Source organism: Zingiber officinale, chromosome 8A (assembly GCF_018446385.1).
Source record: "Zingiber officinale cultivar Zhangliang chromosome 8A, Zo_v1.1, whole genome shotgun sequence".
In the NCBI taxonomy this organism is placed as follows: Eukaryota; Viridiplantae; Streptophyta; class Magnoliopsida; order Zingiberales; family Zingiberaceae; genus Zingiber; species Zingiber officinale.
The window spans coordinates 136,862,275-136,880,060 of record NC_056000.1 but is presented as its reverse complement, the minus strand read 5'-3'; the positions used below and the strand labels follow the sequence as shown (position 1 = coordinate 136,880,060).

The 17,786-nt window shown below is 38.5% G+C and overlaps 1 protein-coding gene across 2 annotated transcripts; it reads right to left on the bottom strand.

Moving 5' to 3' along the window:
* Positions 1 to 590: 590 nt before the first annotated feature.
* LOC122007853 (origin of replication complex subunit 6-like) lies at positions 591 to 4,114 on the bottom strand. Of its 2 annotated transcripts, XM_042563379.1 has the most exons (9): positions 3,812 to 4,114; positions 3,687 to 3,733; positions 3,490 to 3,594; positions 3,323 to 3,403; positions 2,262 to 2,373; positions 2,098 to 2,160; positions 1,923 to 2,010; positions 1,707 to 1,786; positions 591 to 931 (listed from the first exon to the last, which is right to left on the bottom strand). In XM_042563379.1, exons 1-9 carry the CDS (start codon positions 4,028 to 4,030, stop codon positions 845 to 847), a joined length of 882 nt encoding a protein of 293 aa, XP_042419313.1. In that variant the 5' UTR covers positions 4,031 to 4,114; the 3' UTR covers positions 591 to 844. The 2 variants fall into 2 exon arrangements, with proteins under 2 accessions (XP_042419313.1, XP_042419312.1); XM_042563378.1 differs by having other exon boundaries at positions 3,687 to 4,114.
* Positions 4,115 to 17,786: the final 13,672 nt, after the last annotated feature.

Genomic DNA, 17,786 nt, shown 5'->3' with positions numbered 1-17,786 from the left:
TTGTAATCTAGGTATACAACTTTTTGAACCAACTAAACTTGAAAGTAATCAGTTCGGCCCCACATAAATTTCTCACAACCACTAAGATAAATTGGAAAATACTAACATTCTTAAATTTGTCATCCCATTAAAGAAACATTCCTATAGTAAATGTATGATTACCCATTGAAAGACCTTAACCACTACACCATAACCTCAGGAATGTAGGATTGATGTAAATGTAAGAATAGTGAATTGATGTAAATGTAAGAATAGTGACTAGCGCATGTCATGATTCACTTCATACACTAACCACTAGACCGTCCAGAAAAAACTAATAGGATTAATGTAAATGACAATAGAAAGGGAAGTTGAAGCAAGAAGGTGCAAAATTAAAAGGCAATAGAAATGATGAAAATGAATTGTGATCCATAACAAAGCAATCCAAATCACTTGTTTCTTGTTTCCCTTTCAAATTAACGACAAACATCAATGCAAAACCAAGCAATTTACACAATAAAATAATTCAAAACCTTTTTCACCACTTATCATTGAATAAGCAAGAAAAGTTCATTTTTTCACTTTACAAAGTTGAGTACTGCACACTAGTTTGAGGTTTGAGCTGAATCAATGGTAAACAAATGATTGTCTCAAACATGAAAACCCAATTACATCAACTTATAAAATAAAAAACCAATTTGACTGCATAAAATGACTTGATGAAGTTATAAAAGTTTTAACAATCTCAATTCTTCAATTATATAGTAGCATCTAATGATATTGAAGCCGGAGATTTGGTAATGAAATTGAGCTTTGCCTGTTTCTTCAACTTGAGGAAAACTGCCGAAGCACAAGCTTGTATAGTTCAAGAATTGTTAGAGGAAATAACTGAAACCTTCAAGTTCTCGTAAGATTGCTTCTTTATCTTTTTGTATCTCTGGTTGAATGATAGCTGCAAGTCAAACAAGGAGTTATTCCACTAAATCATCCAAATGTTATTTGATTTCATATGTCACAGTGAATCAAATGTGCATCTTACCAAACATATACAATGATTATCATGTTTGTTGTTCTATGACCATAGAATTATTGTTCTATGCATATAACTTTAGAGTAATGATATGTCCATCATTTCACTTTTTATAGATTGCATCATTTTATATATTTATCTTTGAGATTCTTTTCTTGAACATATTATTTTTCATGACTTTATAATCACTAATTTATCTCAAGAAAATGATCAAGGATAAATACATAAATTTATAACCCAACATTTCACTTTTTATGAGTCATATCATTTTATACATCTATACTTAAATATAACTTTATAATCACTAATTTATCTCAAGAGAATGCTCAAAGATAGACTAATAAATTCATACCCCGTCATTTCACTTTTTATAGATCTTATCATTTTATATATCTATCCTTAAATATTTTCTTGAGATTCTTATGAACCAAATCATGCTTAATTAATTAACTTAAACATAAGATTATTTACTTTTACCAATGTATGGAGGTCCCTTTTCAAGATTCTTGACAACTTCACAAATGAGAGGTATAAGTGAGGAAGAACTTTAGACGATTCACAACCAATAGGTTTAGATAACTAAAAAAGATTAACATTGAATGAAAAAATCTTTCGCAACTAGGGAACAACTGAAAGTCAAATAGAAAGCCTATTTCCAAGTTAATTAAGTTTATGTGAGAATGAAAGCAAGACCTACATCATGCTCAGAAGAATCATGAGAAGGGGCATCACAGTGATTGTCGAGTCTCCTTTTTCTGGGCAAGGCATCAAAAAGCTCTGGATAATCAAGATATACATTGTTAGAAACTCCCAATTCCAGTATCTACTACATAGTTACATGCACTAATAGTTACAGTCTCGTACCACTATTTTGAGATGCAAAGTTATAGCATATATAATCAAAGTCACGCACCTCTATGACTCTTCACAAGCTTAATATCTTTCTTTTCTTTTGAAATTGCAAAAACATCGAAGCAGAGATCACTCATACAAGTCGAAACCTGGAACAGGTGAACAATCCATATATACCATACCAGTGAAAGAGAAAAAAACATTGAGATTTATCTGAAGGATGGCATCTGACTTACAGTAGAAAACTCAGATTGAGAAGTGCCACATAACTCAATCAACCTCAACTTATCAACCTTCAGCTAAAAATCAAAGATAAAATAAAAATACATAAAGAAACTCTTGTATACAGATATAAGGAAAGGAAGAATAACAAAACCTAGGAACAGAGGTTGTCTATTACCTTATGTCTTTTAGCACACAAATAGAAGGCAACTGCTGTAAATACTGGACGATTGAAATCAGTGGTGGATCGACGGGAAGGTGGCATTGCTGCCACATATCGGTCCTTGTAGCTATATAAATATAAGTACAAAGATTGATAAGAAACGGATTGAGAAGTTTTCCATTTAAATTGTTGTTTGTGATTATGTGCACAAATAAATCTGAAAATTTATCTAGTACAAATTCTCTTTGACACCCTTCTTTAGAACATGTGGATAAATTTAAGTTAGACGATCTACATAGAATAGTTTTCACATAGCAAAAGTCTCATCTAGGGGTGCAAACAAACCAAATCAGGCTAAATAATATAAAAAAATATTGATATTCAAGTTTGAAAAGGAATATTCAAATTCAATTCAAAGTTCAAAAATACAAATAACTTTGGCTCAAGCTTGGTTAGAAATGAAATTCGAGCTTGAGTTTGGTGAGTTGTTCAAATCTTAATTTGAGAGTAATGGAACTATAGCTCAAAATGGCTCAGATTCAAGTTCGGTTCAAGTTATTCGAATCTTAATTTAAGCATATTCGAACCAACAACATGATAGAGTTCAATTCAAGTTTAGCTTGCTAACGGTTCCTGAATAACTGAACAACATATTATGATTCATACTCAGCTCAAAAAATTATCTTTCGAGTTATGCTCGAATGTAATAATTTTGAATCCAAATCAAACATTTTTCGAACCACCTCAAAAAGCTTGCAAGCTGGCTCGATTCGTTTGCACCCCTAGTCTCATCCTTGTCTCCTTAGTACAATCCCAAAAAATTCATGTGTACAAATTGTTCGGTGATTGATTCTTAGGCCTAGCCCAAGCTAAATCCGTTTTCATAGCAATCTAGTGATTTCACATTTAAACAGACTTAAAAGTTTCAGAGGACAGAAATTTAAGATACAAAGCAAGGATAAAATGAAAGTTTTGCTTATGATAAAGTCGAGAATCTGCAAGCAAACAATTGAGCATATAACTAAACCAGAAGATATATAGAAGTGGGAGAGAATGTAGCAAGATTCAGATCTTACAGAGACAATCCCTTCTGCACAAACGGGATGAGCCTAACACAACCAAACTGAACGCCAAGCTGCCGAACATCCAGACTTGGCCTAAAAGAAGACACAAAAGAATGTTGCAGAGATTTGCAAATGGATAATGAATCAAAATGAGCATAGAAAAGTTGAAAGAAACCCACCTGAATCCTATTCCATTCTGCATGGAGTTAAGCGACCTCATGTAAGCCTTTTCTGACATCCCGCTCATCTTTATCGCGGCTTGCCGATCAAACACCACGTCAAACCTACAATTTCCGATTAAAAAGCATCACCTTTTCATAGGAATATGAGGCAGAGGTAACGAAACAAACTGCCAGTGGGGATAGCCAAGGGATACCTCGATGCTGCAAGCTCCAAGAAGATGATGGCCTTGGCAACCTCGCCCTGTTCGAACAGTACGAGTTTATTAGATGTAAACAAGAAAGAGGGATCATGGAGGAAGGGAAGACACAAATATCTCACAACACCGGTGATGGAGGAATCGAACTGCACGTCTGAGAGGCGGCGAAGCTCCTTAGCCTTGCGGATTAGGGTCTTGGAGCCCGAGAGGCGGAGCCTGGAAGCAATGGCGGAGAAGTCCATGGCGACGCGAGGAGAGAAGAATCGAGAGAGGGAACGTGACTTTGAGGGGAGGAACAAGGTATGGGAGTGATTTGGCGGGGAAGAGTGGCGGGAAGGCATTAGAGGTGAGGTGAGAGCAACGGTGGAATTTGGCGGGGAAGAGTGGCGGGATTTGGCGGGGAAGGCATTAGAGGTGAGGTGAGAGCACTCATCATTTCACCCTTCTTTGTGTAATTGTGTGGGGTTTTTCTCCTCCGAAGTTTTATAGATGTAAATCAATCTAAGTTAATCTCTCATCAATGTGTTTTAGGGTTTTTTTTCCTTTTCCTTTAAATTTATCAAATAAATTGATGCGTCTCTCAATCCCCACCCGACCAAATATACTTAGACGGATCTAAGCGTGTTCGCCAAAGACGTGACTAGATAGGAAATGCACAGCTTGGAAATATCCCTCTTGGGAACCTCCCCAAAATGACCTAGTAACCAGATTATTCAAGTGAAAAAATGACGGTCAACCCATCATGTTCAATAGCACATGAGCATCCCCACTTAGGAACGTCATCAACACACTGTTTAGGCTACGAGAACAATCCCGGTTGGGGATATATACCATGGACTACTATCCCTCTACTTACTTTACTTCATCATTCCTACTACCATCCCAAGTCGCGAGAATCACCATGCCCATAGAAATCCCTTGAACTCCTACTATTTTAGGCTACGAGAACCTCTTTACATATGGCAGTCTCCCTTAGACTCCTAATATTCTAGGCCATGAGAAACTCTTGCCCGTGGAAGTCTTCTATAGACTCCTACTATTTCAAGCCATGAGAACCTCCTTGAATGTGGGTGTCTCCCCTAAACTTCTACTATCCCATGCCATGAGAACCTCTCTGTCCATGGAAGTCTCTCTAGACTCCGATTATCCCATTCCCAGGTCACGAGAACATTCTTGATTATGGACGTCTCCCCTACATTCCCACTCCTCCGGTTATTCTGTTTTATCAATCTCACTAGCGCCTCTCTAGTTAACATTTTATCAGGTGGTGTCGTTACCCAGGCTGCAAGAACATTCCTAATTGTGGGCGTCTCTCTTGAACTATAATTCCTCCTATCACTTCGTTCGATCATTCTTGCTAATTGTATTTGAATCGAGACACTGATAGAAGGTCGTGGGAACAGTAGGAAGTGATGGGTGTCATTGACAGGTAATAAGTTGTAAGGTGGAGAGAAGTCTGTTAATATAAATATAAGAGTCAATCATGAGATGATTAATTTGAGACTTTGTATCATATTTTAATAAAAAAAAACAATATTTTGTGTTTATTATATTTACTTTATAACCATGAAAATTTGAATAAATATAATAATACCTTAGAATGATAGGATTTGTTTTATAGGATATCAATTATTTGAATTGACTGTGAGAAACTATAAATATATATAAAATAATACTCTTAATTATTTCTAGTCGAGTATTAACATACAAGGGCGATATTAATACGAGACTAGCATATATGTTAACTGATGACTCAAACTCACGAGTCATAGATGTGAGATATCAAATTAGCACATGAATATATATTAGAGAATATATACTGAATTAACATACCATGAAAATGTTTTATAGATTGTTATATATGTTGGGACACTTTGAAACTAGAGCGGTTGGGGGGAGGGGGTGAATAGCTCACTCGCTTCGAATGATGATGATTTGCAGTGAAATACTTGAAGCAAACTCCTCCAATGCTAACAAGATGAATTTATTTGGTATCCACCTCAAACGAGATGACTAATCTAAGGATCTGTCCCTCTCTCGCACATCCACTATGAATGCACTCTTTCTCGGAAACACTCTAGAGGCAGAGAAGCCTCTATAACTCAAGAACATGGAATACAACTTGAAACAAGAAGTCAATACACAAACACAAATGAAAAATCTTCTTTCTTGATCCCTTGTTGCTTGTGAATGCCTCTTGTAAGCTTCGGAAATGTAGCAACACCTCAGCCCTAAGTTTTCATGAACTACGGAGAAGATGGAGTGAAGAGTTAATCAAACAGTGCATGAAAAATCCTTTTCTAGGGTTACTGTTGGCGCCTTAATCAATTAAGAATTTTCTTAATAGATTACCACGTCAGCAACCTACATAATAGCTATTTTTCTGAAGCTTAATCTATTAAGTCTTCCTAATCGATTAGGCACCTCATCTGGTTAACCTTGACATGCTGGGACTTCTCCACAAAGTGTCCGGTCAATCCTTTAACCCACTTGGACTTTTCTCCTCATGCCAAGTGTCCAATCAACCTTGACCCACTTGGACTTAGTATCTCGTGCCAAGTGTCCAATCATTCTTGATCTACTTGGACTTCCAATCACCAGATGTCCGGTCAACCATTGACCCGCCTGGACTTTTATCTATTTGGCTTCGCTCACCAGGACTTTCCTAACTGCCTAGCTTCACTCACTATGACTTTTCACCTGGCTTCACTCACCAGGATTTTCTCACTACCTAACTTCACTCACCAGGTTTTCACCTAGCTTCACTTATCAGGATTTTCCATTTGTCTAGCTTCACTCACTAGGACGTTTACCTGACTTCACTCACCAGAATTTTCTAACTATCGAGCTTCACTCACTAGGACTTTACATCACCTAACTTCACTCACTAGGATTTTCTAACTGTCGACCGAACCCTGATGACTCAGCACAGTTCAGATCGAGCAGAAGTAAAGAAGGAAGAGTGACTGATAGGTCGACCAATCCTCTGGTTCGGTCGACCGATCCTCTGGTTCGATCGACCGATTAAGCTTTGCTCGGACCCTGCTCTGTTTTAGTCTAAACTAATATCTACTCTGAGTTGGCCTTGTTCGGTCAACCGATTATCGAGTTTGGTCAACTGATCAAGCCAAACCTACAAAATAGTGTTAGACAATAATCCTACAAAATAAATATTAGCGCAGTAATAATATATCTAATGCATGAGTAATAATAATAGACAATTCAACTGTCTTGATCTCAACTTGGAAACTTTCTTGATTTCTTCAATTGGATCAGCGACCTTAGGTTGTTCCTTTCAGGAACACGACCTCATTGTCGCTCCTCCAGTTGATTACCTCAACCAACCTGCCAAAAGTTGATCCTCCATATCTGTTTGGACCTTGTCTGTTCAGTGTCTGATCGCCTAATCCACTAAGACTTTTCCTGCAATACTACATTAGCCAACAGGAATAATAGTAATACAAAATACTATGGTAAACCTAAACTTAGATTTACCGAGATCCGCTAGTCCGGTCAACCGCATCCGATCAACCGTGGTTGGAGTTCACTCCTTCAAGACTTTTCACTACCTAAGGTTATCTCCCCCTAAGATTGTCACCACTTGGCTTCACTCACCAAGACTCAGTATTCGGCTACTCAGGGATCAGGTCCTCCAGACCTATCGAATCCACCTGGCTTCCACGATCTACCAAGATTTTCCTTGTCTCAATATTCGGCTATCCAGGGATCAGGTCCTCCAGACCCATGATCTACCGAGATTTTCCTTGCCTAGCCTGCAACTAGGACTTCCCTTGCCTAACTACAGTTAGGACTAGTCACTCAATTGACTTTCCACCCTTGCCTAGCCACGACTAGGACTTCTCATGATCAAGCTCCATTAAACTTACTTAAACATATTTGTTGAACATTAAAACCTTCTAGGTTGATTGCACCAACATGACCTACTTGACTATTCTTCACATCAAACTAGTCAAACTTTTGTTAAATTTTGAGGGATGTCTTAAGGCAATCACCTTATGATTTTTACTATTTATTTGATAAATATAGATTCACTATTTGAGTGCATATTATATGTTTAATTGTCTTAAACTCATTTACTGAATATCCGCAATACAATTCATAGCTTGAGAGAATTTGTGATTAGATCATAACTTGTAATTATCTCTACATGTGCAATTATGAGCATATTGGAATTTCTCTAGTCATCGAATTGATACATTCGGACATCATCAATTCTATAAGACTAGAACAGGTTATACTCCTTGGTTAGGCTAAGCAACTATTTTCTCACAGGCCGGAGACATTGGGATGTTGAGAGTTAAACGTGGATGCTAGTTATGGTAACTAGTTCATTGGAGTGACTCGTTGTAGGACTTCATATGGTTCTCTACATATATAGATATGTCTGTGAAAGTTCTTACTGCAGCACTAGTACAAATTTCCTTTGACTTGAGGTATGTAAGTCATCTTGGTCATGGAGACTTATACTTTAACATCATAGGCAAGCATCTTATCGAGGTGTGCACCCGAGATGATTGGATATAAGTTAAAGTGATCTAAAACATTTGGATAGCCCACAGAGGATTCACCACTTCTTGCAAGAAGATGTATACCCTATGAGCACTTGTTAGGATTATTACTCAAAGTCTTTGGCCAAAGCATCACATGTTAAAAGTATAAGACTCTTTTACATATACTTGAGTAATTAGAATTTGTAGAATGAGGAAGTATTACTTAGGCTAGGTATGACGTAGTCAACCTAGTGGGGGTTGACACATATATCATATCCTGAACTAAGTGGGCATAAGACAAGTGAAAAGGAATGAGGCACGAGTCACTCTAGTTGCTGAAGTGTTCAGAATTAATTTTGAAATCAAATATGTTTTTTAGGCTAATTGGAGATCATGATGTACTACTAGGTAGCACTCATGATCGTTATATAATTAAGTAGTTAATTATGGATGACCAAGATAAATTGAGAACCTATTGGGTCACACGCACTACGAGTATCTAAAAGAAGTAAAACAAATTAAAGAATATGATTCTTAGATCAAGAGATAAATATTTGGTTGGATCATGCATAAGATAAATATGAAAATATTTATCATAATGAAAGCACGAATGAGTCATATCTCTTATAGAAGAGTTGGACCATATTTAGTTTAATCATGAATTAGTCATGAACTAATTTGGTTTAGTTGTGAACCAAACCAAGGGGTTAATGAACTAATTTTTTGTTAAGGGATAATGGGTTGGATTTGAGCTTTCTAATCCAACTCATTAATGAGGTCTATATATAGATGTAATTGAGAGAGAATTAGATATAAATTTTATTATTTGGTTGATTGCCATTTGAAAAATCCAATCATTCTCTCTCTCACCTCTCTCTTCCGCCGCCGACAAGAGGGCTCTCCCTCTTGTTGTCGTGACCACCACAAGGAAAAAAAATTCTCCCTTGTGTGCTTCTCTTCTTCTTCCTCTTGATCCCTTTTCTTCGCTCGTGGCTAGTAACTTCTCAAGGAGAGGCTTGTACTCAAGGAGTTGTCTTGAGGAGCTTGGCGTGGATACGAATAGAGGTGAGGTTTGATAACGTCACTACGGTTGTTATCCTTCTCGCTACAGGTCATCCGTAAAGTATACCTAGTGTAAATTTACTTTCCGTAAAATTTAATTATACGATCATATTTGGCATGTTGTATTCTTGTATGTGTGTGGTGTGTATGATGTAATAATTAGGAATTATTATTTTATTTTTCACTGGGCATGTTTACGAAACGTGTTTTAGTACACTCCGCATCGGACATATCCCAACAACATTGATCAAAGGAAAATTACACCAACAATTTCCCCAAATGAACAATTGCACATATAATCTTCATATATTGTCAAATATCAAAACTCGAACATCAAGACTAAAGCTTGAGCTAACTCAAACTTAGTCAAACTAGTTAACCTTGACCTAAGAAAATTGCACTAACAATCTCCCCTTTTTTGATGTTTAAGTTAGTCTAATCTCATAGTCTCAACTTCTTCTTCATACTAAAGCATGTATGAGGGTTTCCTTCATTCTTCCCCTTAACATAAGGGTTTCACAATCTTCCCTTGTGAATATGGAGAATTTCCTAACTTAAATCATACATTCTCCCCCTTTGGCACACATCAAAAACTCTTCTCTTTAAGAGTTTTCTCATGTTATTCACAATCTCACTTGTTGTTCACAACATGATCATGAAGGTCTCATACCCTTCATTGTGCTCAATGCTCACCCTTGAGCATTAATCTTCATGACAATGAAGATTTTCAATCTTCTATTGTCTCCTATGCTCAACCTTTAGCATTCATAACAATGAAGGTTTTCAACTTTCAATTGTTTCTGTTGGGGTTACAAGGTTACAAACATAGTCCCATATTGAAAACACATGGAAAAGATCATGAGTTTATAAGAGAAAAGATATCTCCATTGGCATGAGGCCTTTTGGGGAGAGCCCAAGAACAAAACCATGAGGGCTTAGATCCAAAGTGGACAATATCATACAATTATGAAGATATCTAAATTCTTTTCGACCGTACAATTGGTATTAGAGCCCGGACTGCCAGAAGGTTTAACCGCTGACTGTGCATAAGAGCTATGGTCTGATTGAGCCATGTGGGTACAATATTGACCTCGAACAAAGAAAGTGGGGGCTCCTATGTTCGGATCAAGAGAACCAGACACCAGGCAGGAAGTCCTAGTTACGGCTAGGCGAGGAAGTCCTAGTTGCGGCTAGGCAAGGAAGTCCTAGTAGGTCGGGTGGACCGAGGGGTAGGAAGACCCGGTGGGTCGATGATCGGATGTGGGAAGCCTATGGTCCTTTGTTTGAGGGGGGATTGTTGGGGTTGCAAGGTTTCAAATATAGTCTCATATTGAAAACACATGGAAAAGATCCTGGGTTTATAAGAGAAAAGATATCTCCATTGGCATGAGGCATTTTGGGGAGAGTCCAAGAACAAAACCATGAGGGCTTAGGCCTGTTGGATCGTGATGTTTCGATAGAGGGGGGTGAATATCGAATATGAAAAATTCTTTGATAAGAGTTAAGCGCAGCGAAAAAATTTAGCAATGCTAACATAGACCAATTTTACTTGGTTCGGAGCCTGTGTCGACTCCTTCTCCAAGGCTCGCACTCTTTGAGTGCTTTCGGTGGGCAATCACTAGCAATTCGAAATTTATTACAAACTACGTATAGGAAATGCTAATGAAACTAAAAGAAATACCGACAAAGGAATAAATCGAAAAGGAGAATTGTGTTGTCGGAACTTCGTTAGCATCGCAGGAGCGTAGAGCAGCAGAGCAAGCAGTAGAAGATCTTCTTTTCAGTTGTTTTGAGCTTCACAAAACATGACTCGGGGCGCCCCGGATCCCTTCCGGGTACGTTGGTGAGATGTGGCAAGTCCAACCAACGAGCTCCACGTGGCGACGCCGCGATAGGATGAAAATTGCCTCCCGGGCGCCCGGATCCCTTCCGGGCGCCCAAACCACCTTTCTCCAGAAAACTTCTTCTCCTGCAAGACAAAGTTAGTCCGAGGCAAATATATAATTTATAACCTGCAAAACAGAGTGTTAGTTCAGTTTATAGTTTAACAAAAAGAGTATGACTTAGATTCCGTCTTTCCGAGACCGGAATCTAGTCACGATCTCGACTAAGATATCCGAAATGGATCTAAGCCGGATCGACGCCTAATGTTCCCTTCCTAGGAACGCGTCCTCACAGTCACTCCCTTCCAATGACTTACCTTTACTCACCTGCCAGACGTTCGGTCAGCCCTTTGACCCGTCTGGACTTCTCGCCAGCTATCCGATCAACCCGTCGACTTAGCTGGACTTCTCGCCAAGCGACTGGTCAGCCCGTCGACCCGCTTGGACTTCTCGCTAGCTATCCGGTCAGCCCGTCAACCTAGCTGGACTTCTCGCCAAGCGTCCGGTCAGCCCGTCGACCCGCTTGGACTTCGTGCCAAACATCCGGTCAGCCCGTCGACCTGTCTGGACTTAGCCTGCACACTCGATCAGAGGGTTAGATCACGACAAACCTAACTTAACCTGATTTGTCATTCATCAAAACCTGAGTTAGACTGTTAGTGCTAACCGCACCAACAAGGCCCAAAGTGGACAATATCATACCATTATGGAGATATCTAAATTCTTTTCGATCCTACAGTTTCGATGTAAAAAAAATCTAAGTCATGTCTTTAAGGAGTAGCTCCCCCTAAAAACTTGTTCTAAACTTTTTGTTATTGCACCAACAATGACTTAGAGTTTCTAAACCTTTAGAAAATCTAAAATTTGAAGTTTTGAGGTTCAAAATTCAATTTTGAAACTAAACCTCATCGTAAACTCTAACTTATTCTTCTTTAACCAATCATTTCTTGTTTCAACAAGAAAACTACTCTTAAATGTTTATAAATAAACTTCTTAAGGTTAAGGATAGTTAACATGACTAAACATGGTTTAATTAACTTAAAGAAACTTATTAAAGTTAAAATCATGGCCTTATGTGATTAGGGAAATCTCTTAATCGCTTAAAACCAGCCTTAATCAATTAAAGTTGGGATTTAATGGATTACCGAGTGTTAATCGATTGCTACAATTTATTAAGACATTTAATTGATTACAATAATCGATTCCGTGAGCCACTGTGCTTATGAAAATTCATCTTAATTGATTGACCTAATTGATTAAGGTGTCATAATTGATTGCCCTACTCGATTACGATTTCTGGATTTCTAAAATCAATTATGTTTGAATTTTAGAAATGCTCCAATAATTCTATAAAATTCTAAAAAATATGAAATTTCATGTAGATATTATTTAAGGCATATTCTATCATGGAAAAATAGTTTTTTAATAAAATACATCTCATTTTCAAAGATTGACACAAAGCTAGAAACTATTGAAAACTTTAATGTCTCTTCCAAGTTTGTATCTAACTATACAATGGTGGTTCCTATCAAAAGATGATCTTCACCAAAGTTTTTTAAAAGCATTTTTAAATGATTTCCAAAACTAATTCCCAACCATGTTCCTTGGGCTAAATGCACATGACTTGTACACTAGCTTTCCTAATAATTGGATAACACATAACTATGTGTTTTGATAAAATTAAAACTCAAAAAGATGCATTAAATCAATATTTTGAGTTTTGTTCATCCTCTTAACATCTCACTTGTATCTAATGTGCACTAAAATACATAAAAGTCAACTTATGGTCTTTGTGAGATGCAGATATTGGTTTTGCCCTAATCTAAGGAATCATGCATATCTATCTAGACATTTCAAAAATTGATCATCCACCTAGGATGCCACTTGTTGATTAATGTCATTGTTTTTAATTACAAGGAATTAAAGTAATGTATGATGATTTATGACATATATCAAAATGAATATTTCTAAAAAAAAATCTACTATAGTTATATGATGTATGTATGATATGACATGATATGGTATTTCTATTTTTCATAACAATTATGAATTCAAATTTATAATGTCATGACATATGATGGGCAAATAATCATAATAATTTAGCATAAAAAATATACCTAGATTATCCATCTAAGTATCTCTAATTAATTGCTAAACCAAAATTAATCTTAAGTTGCCCCTTTTCTTCCCAAGAAAATGTCAAAATCTCAACTTGACATTTCTTTTACCTCTATCCTAATTGTGCTAATTTAATTAAGTCCAAATCTTTAAATTTGGCACATTTACTCTTTCAAAGATTAAACAATTAATCATTCTCATTTTCAAGGCGTAACAATACCTTGAAAATGTCTTCCAAGTGCCAACTTCTTCAAGGTTATGTTAACTACCCTTTCAATCAAAATTGACACTCTCTATGCTCATCTAGGGTGTAGAGAATACATTTCTAAGAACACAAAACTGATTGGTGCTCCTTAGGTGTTCTAGGTGTTCACTATGGATAACTTCTCTTAATACTTTCCTAATGACCTTCCTAGGTTCCTTAAAAACCTTGGTCATACTTGACTCCTCATGGTCAACTCTAGGGATAACTTCCCTTATGACATTCTTAGTGACTTTGTTAGGCTTCTCAAAAGCCTTAATCACATTTGTCTCTTCAAGGTTAACTCCAGGAATGACCTCCTTTGTAACCTTGACTTAACCCCTAAACCAAGGGTTAGTTCCATAACTATATGGAACTCTATGATAAGAAGGTATATCCTTCTTGGATTTAGGTTTGTATCTCAAACTTCTATGGTTATTGGATGGATCTTGTCTATTTATCCCTAGGTTTTTGTTCTTAAACCCTTGGACACCATTTGTTAATTTTCTAAGGGTTTTCTCTAATTTATCAAGTTTTGACTTTAAGACTTGATTTTTCCTTCCACAAGTTCTCAAATTTTGATTTTTCATTAAAACCTTGAGTTTTCTTTTTCTTAGGCATATATCTAATTTCCTTTGATTTCTTGCCTAAATTGTTATCTACCTTCCTAACCTTAGATGAGGTAGTCTTAGCATGATATGCTACATATTTTTCTTTAACTCTATCATGCTTCCTATTTTCATAATAAATTATATTAAAATAATAAAGATTAGATCTAGCATGATTTTTATCATGACTTAAAGGAATTGCTTCAATAAATGATACCTTGGTTTGCTCTTGAGAGCTTCCCCTTGATTTGAGTTTTCTCATTTGTTCTTGGCTGGATTCTTTTCCTTTATATGTTGGCTCCGATAATATCCATTTTGCATGCAAGAGAAGCACACAATGTGCTCCTTGCCTTTGTGTACCGAGGGACCGACCTCCTTGGCCTTCTCCTTGCCCTTGGGTGCCACTTGACCTTTCTTCTTGATCAATTTTTGACACTTGCTCTTATAGTGTCCATTTTTCCTACACTCAAAGCAAATGATATGACTTTTATTATTAACAATTGAAATTGTTATATCTTTGCTTATAGGGGTGACACATGATCCTCCATTTGATTTTTCTTGATTTATGGAGGTGACACAATCTTCCTCTTCATTTGACCAGGAAGTAGAAGTTTCTTCTTGATCTGGTGTCAATAAATGACTCTCCCCCTCAATTCTAGAGGTGGAGACCTTTTCATCTTTATCCTTATGCACATGAAGCAAAGAGTATGTTGGTGCGGGAAGCATCCGACGATCGACCGTTGTTTTGATAATGGCAAAGGAATTCAAAGTTAAGTTGTTTTGTGATCTAATGTATTTGATTGAGTGTTTCAGAAAAGTCCTAGCTGCGGTTAGGCAGGTGGAAAACCCTAGGGGTGGTAACCCTAGGTTATAGGGGGTGGTAACCCTATGCGGAAAGTCTTGGCGGGTCGAGAGCTTCAGGCAAAAGTCCTAGGGGGGGTAACCCTAGGTGGAAAGTCCTGGTGTCGCGAACCGGATGAAAGACTGGACCAGCCGGGAAGCGGAAGTCCAGCAGAAAGTCCGGAAGCTTCGAACGCTGAGCAAAAGTCCAGTCGATCTGGAGGATCGCACTGGCACCAAGTAAAATCTCCTGAGTGGAGTAGGTGAGGACGCGTTCCCCGTAGAGGGAACAGTAGGCGTCGGGTCGACCTAGGGTTTCCGGTTGGAAATCCGAAGTCAGACCCGGACAGTCCGACGACTGTCAAGTATATTTATTATATTATTCATGTGCTAACTTTGTTTTGCAAGGTTTGTGTTTGAGACTAACACAATTTGCAGGAACAAAGGAACATCTTTAACCTCGGATGAACAGTGTCCGAGGCGCCTCCATGGGGCTTGGAGGCGCCTCGGGTGCTAGCCAAAGCCAGCTGTCCCGAGACGCTTGAGGCGCCTCGGAGGTCACTGGAGGCACCTTGGACCATGCGTTGGAGGCGCCTTGGAGCAACTTGGAGGCGCCTTCAGTGGGATAAGGTGCGACCAGATCAGAGCTGATCTATGCGTGCGACTCGGCGGCCTAGAGGCGCCTCGGACAGGCTTGGAGGTGCCTCCAGCACTGTTTAAAAGGGGACTTCGACCAGCAGCTTGAGACAACGAATTCTAAGTAATCCTTACGCTGCAAGCTGCCTACGAGACGATCCTGAAGTGCTGCAACAACATCCCGACGACCCGAAGCTTCAATTTCCATTTTGTTTTTCTCGATATAAAGTTCATTTATTGTTAATTTGTACTTAGCTTGTAATAGATTTTACGAAATATAGTTGTTGCCCACCGTAAACACTCAATGAGTGTGGGCCTTGGAGTAGGAGTCACCCTAGGCTCCGAACCAAGTAAATCTTGGTGTGCTTTTTGTGTGTTCTTTATTTTATTCCGCTGCTTTATAACTCGATAGTTTTACGAATTCGAAAAGAGTGAAAGCCACGAGCACTATTACCCCCCCCTCTAGCGCTTTCGATCCAACAATTGGTATCAGAGCGGGGTCGCATTGATCTGGTGCAACCACCAATCACACAATATTTTTTCGTGGTATTTTCAGTTTTTCGGAGTCAATTAGAATTAGCTTAATAGCTATATTCTAATTAATTTTTTTGAATCGGTTTTTGCTCGAGACTGGTGTAACACCACTCGAGTTCACAATTTCTTGACTTTATTTCCCGCACTGCTAATCCAAGACCTAGTCTTGGGACATTTCTATTTTTTGTTGTTGCATATTGCTAATGGCCCAACAAGAAGGTTTCAGCACCGTTCGCCCCCCACTCTTCTCCGAAGAAGACTTCGGATATTGGAAGGGACGAATGGAAACTTTTCACAAGACACAGTTCAACACGTGGATGATTATCAAGACTGGACTACAACTGTCATCCGACGAAGACGACAAGCCAACACCCTGCGAAAAATGGGAACCGACCCTAATCAAGAAGGTGGAAGCTGATGCCAGAGCGACCTGCACCCTCCAGTGCGGACTGACCAAGGAGGAACTCAAAATAGTTGGACCATTCTCCAGCGCAAAAGAGCTTTGGGAGAAGCTGATCGAACTCCACGAGGGCACCTCCGACACTAAGGTAAGCAAGAGAGATCTCTTGTTCAATAAATTATATAATTTGAAAATGCAAGAAGATGAGACGGCCAGCCAACTTCTCGCTCGTATACAAGACATCCTAAACTCCCTCCACGCGATCGGGCAAAAGGTTGAGAACAAGGACATCATAAGGTACACACTTAATGCTTTTCCGAGGAGCACATTGTGGGCATCAATGGTAGATGCCTACAAAGTCTCCAAGGATTTATCTTCCATTAGATTAGATGAATTATTTTATGAATTTGAATTTCATAAACAGACTAATACACAGCCACCCGAGAAAGGTGTAGCTTTGCTTGCAGGTACGAGTAGAACACGCGAACCAAGATCGCGACGAAGAACCGAGCCAGAATCGGAACCAGAACTAGACTCAGACGATGAAGACGACGAATTGACCTCCGAACTCGTGAATCTTGTGAAGAAGCTCTACAAGAAGAAGAAGGGGTTCAACAAGAAAGACCTAAAGAAAGCCGTACAATCAAAGGAGGTTCAACCCAGCTCAAAGGTCAAGTTTGAGGTAATCTGTTATGGGTGCAACCAGAAGGGGCATATCAAGGCCAACTGGCCCAATCAGAAGGATGCAAAGAAGCAAAGAAAGAAGAAGGTACTAAAAGCAACCTTTGAAGAATCTTCAGAAGAGGATACCGACGACGAGCTCGAACAGACGAGCCTTCTTGCCCTGATGGCCCGAGACCAGATCGATGTGTCCGAGAGCGAGAGCGAGTCGGAAGCAGAATCGGAAAGAAGCCACAAATCCGTATCTGTTTCCGAAGGGCCCGATCCCTCTGTAAGTATCCCTCGACTAAACAATCTAGTTAATTACTTGTTACGAAAATTAGCTAAATCTAATCTAAAGATTAAGTCACTTCTAAAGGAAGTAGCTGTCCTTAAAGAAGTGACTAACTTCGAATCTTTGACTGAACCAGTTCAGACTGGAAACTCGACTCAAGTCCAAAAACTTGAGGAAGAGAATTCCAGCCTGAAAACTCAGGTCAAGGATATGGAGAAAACATTAGAACAATTCTCTTTGGGTTCCAAGAACCTTGACTTAATTCTTGGAATACAAAGGGTAATCTACAATAGAACTGGACTAGGATTC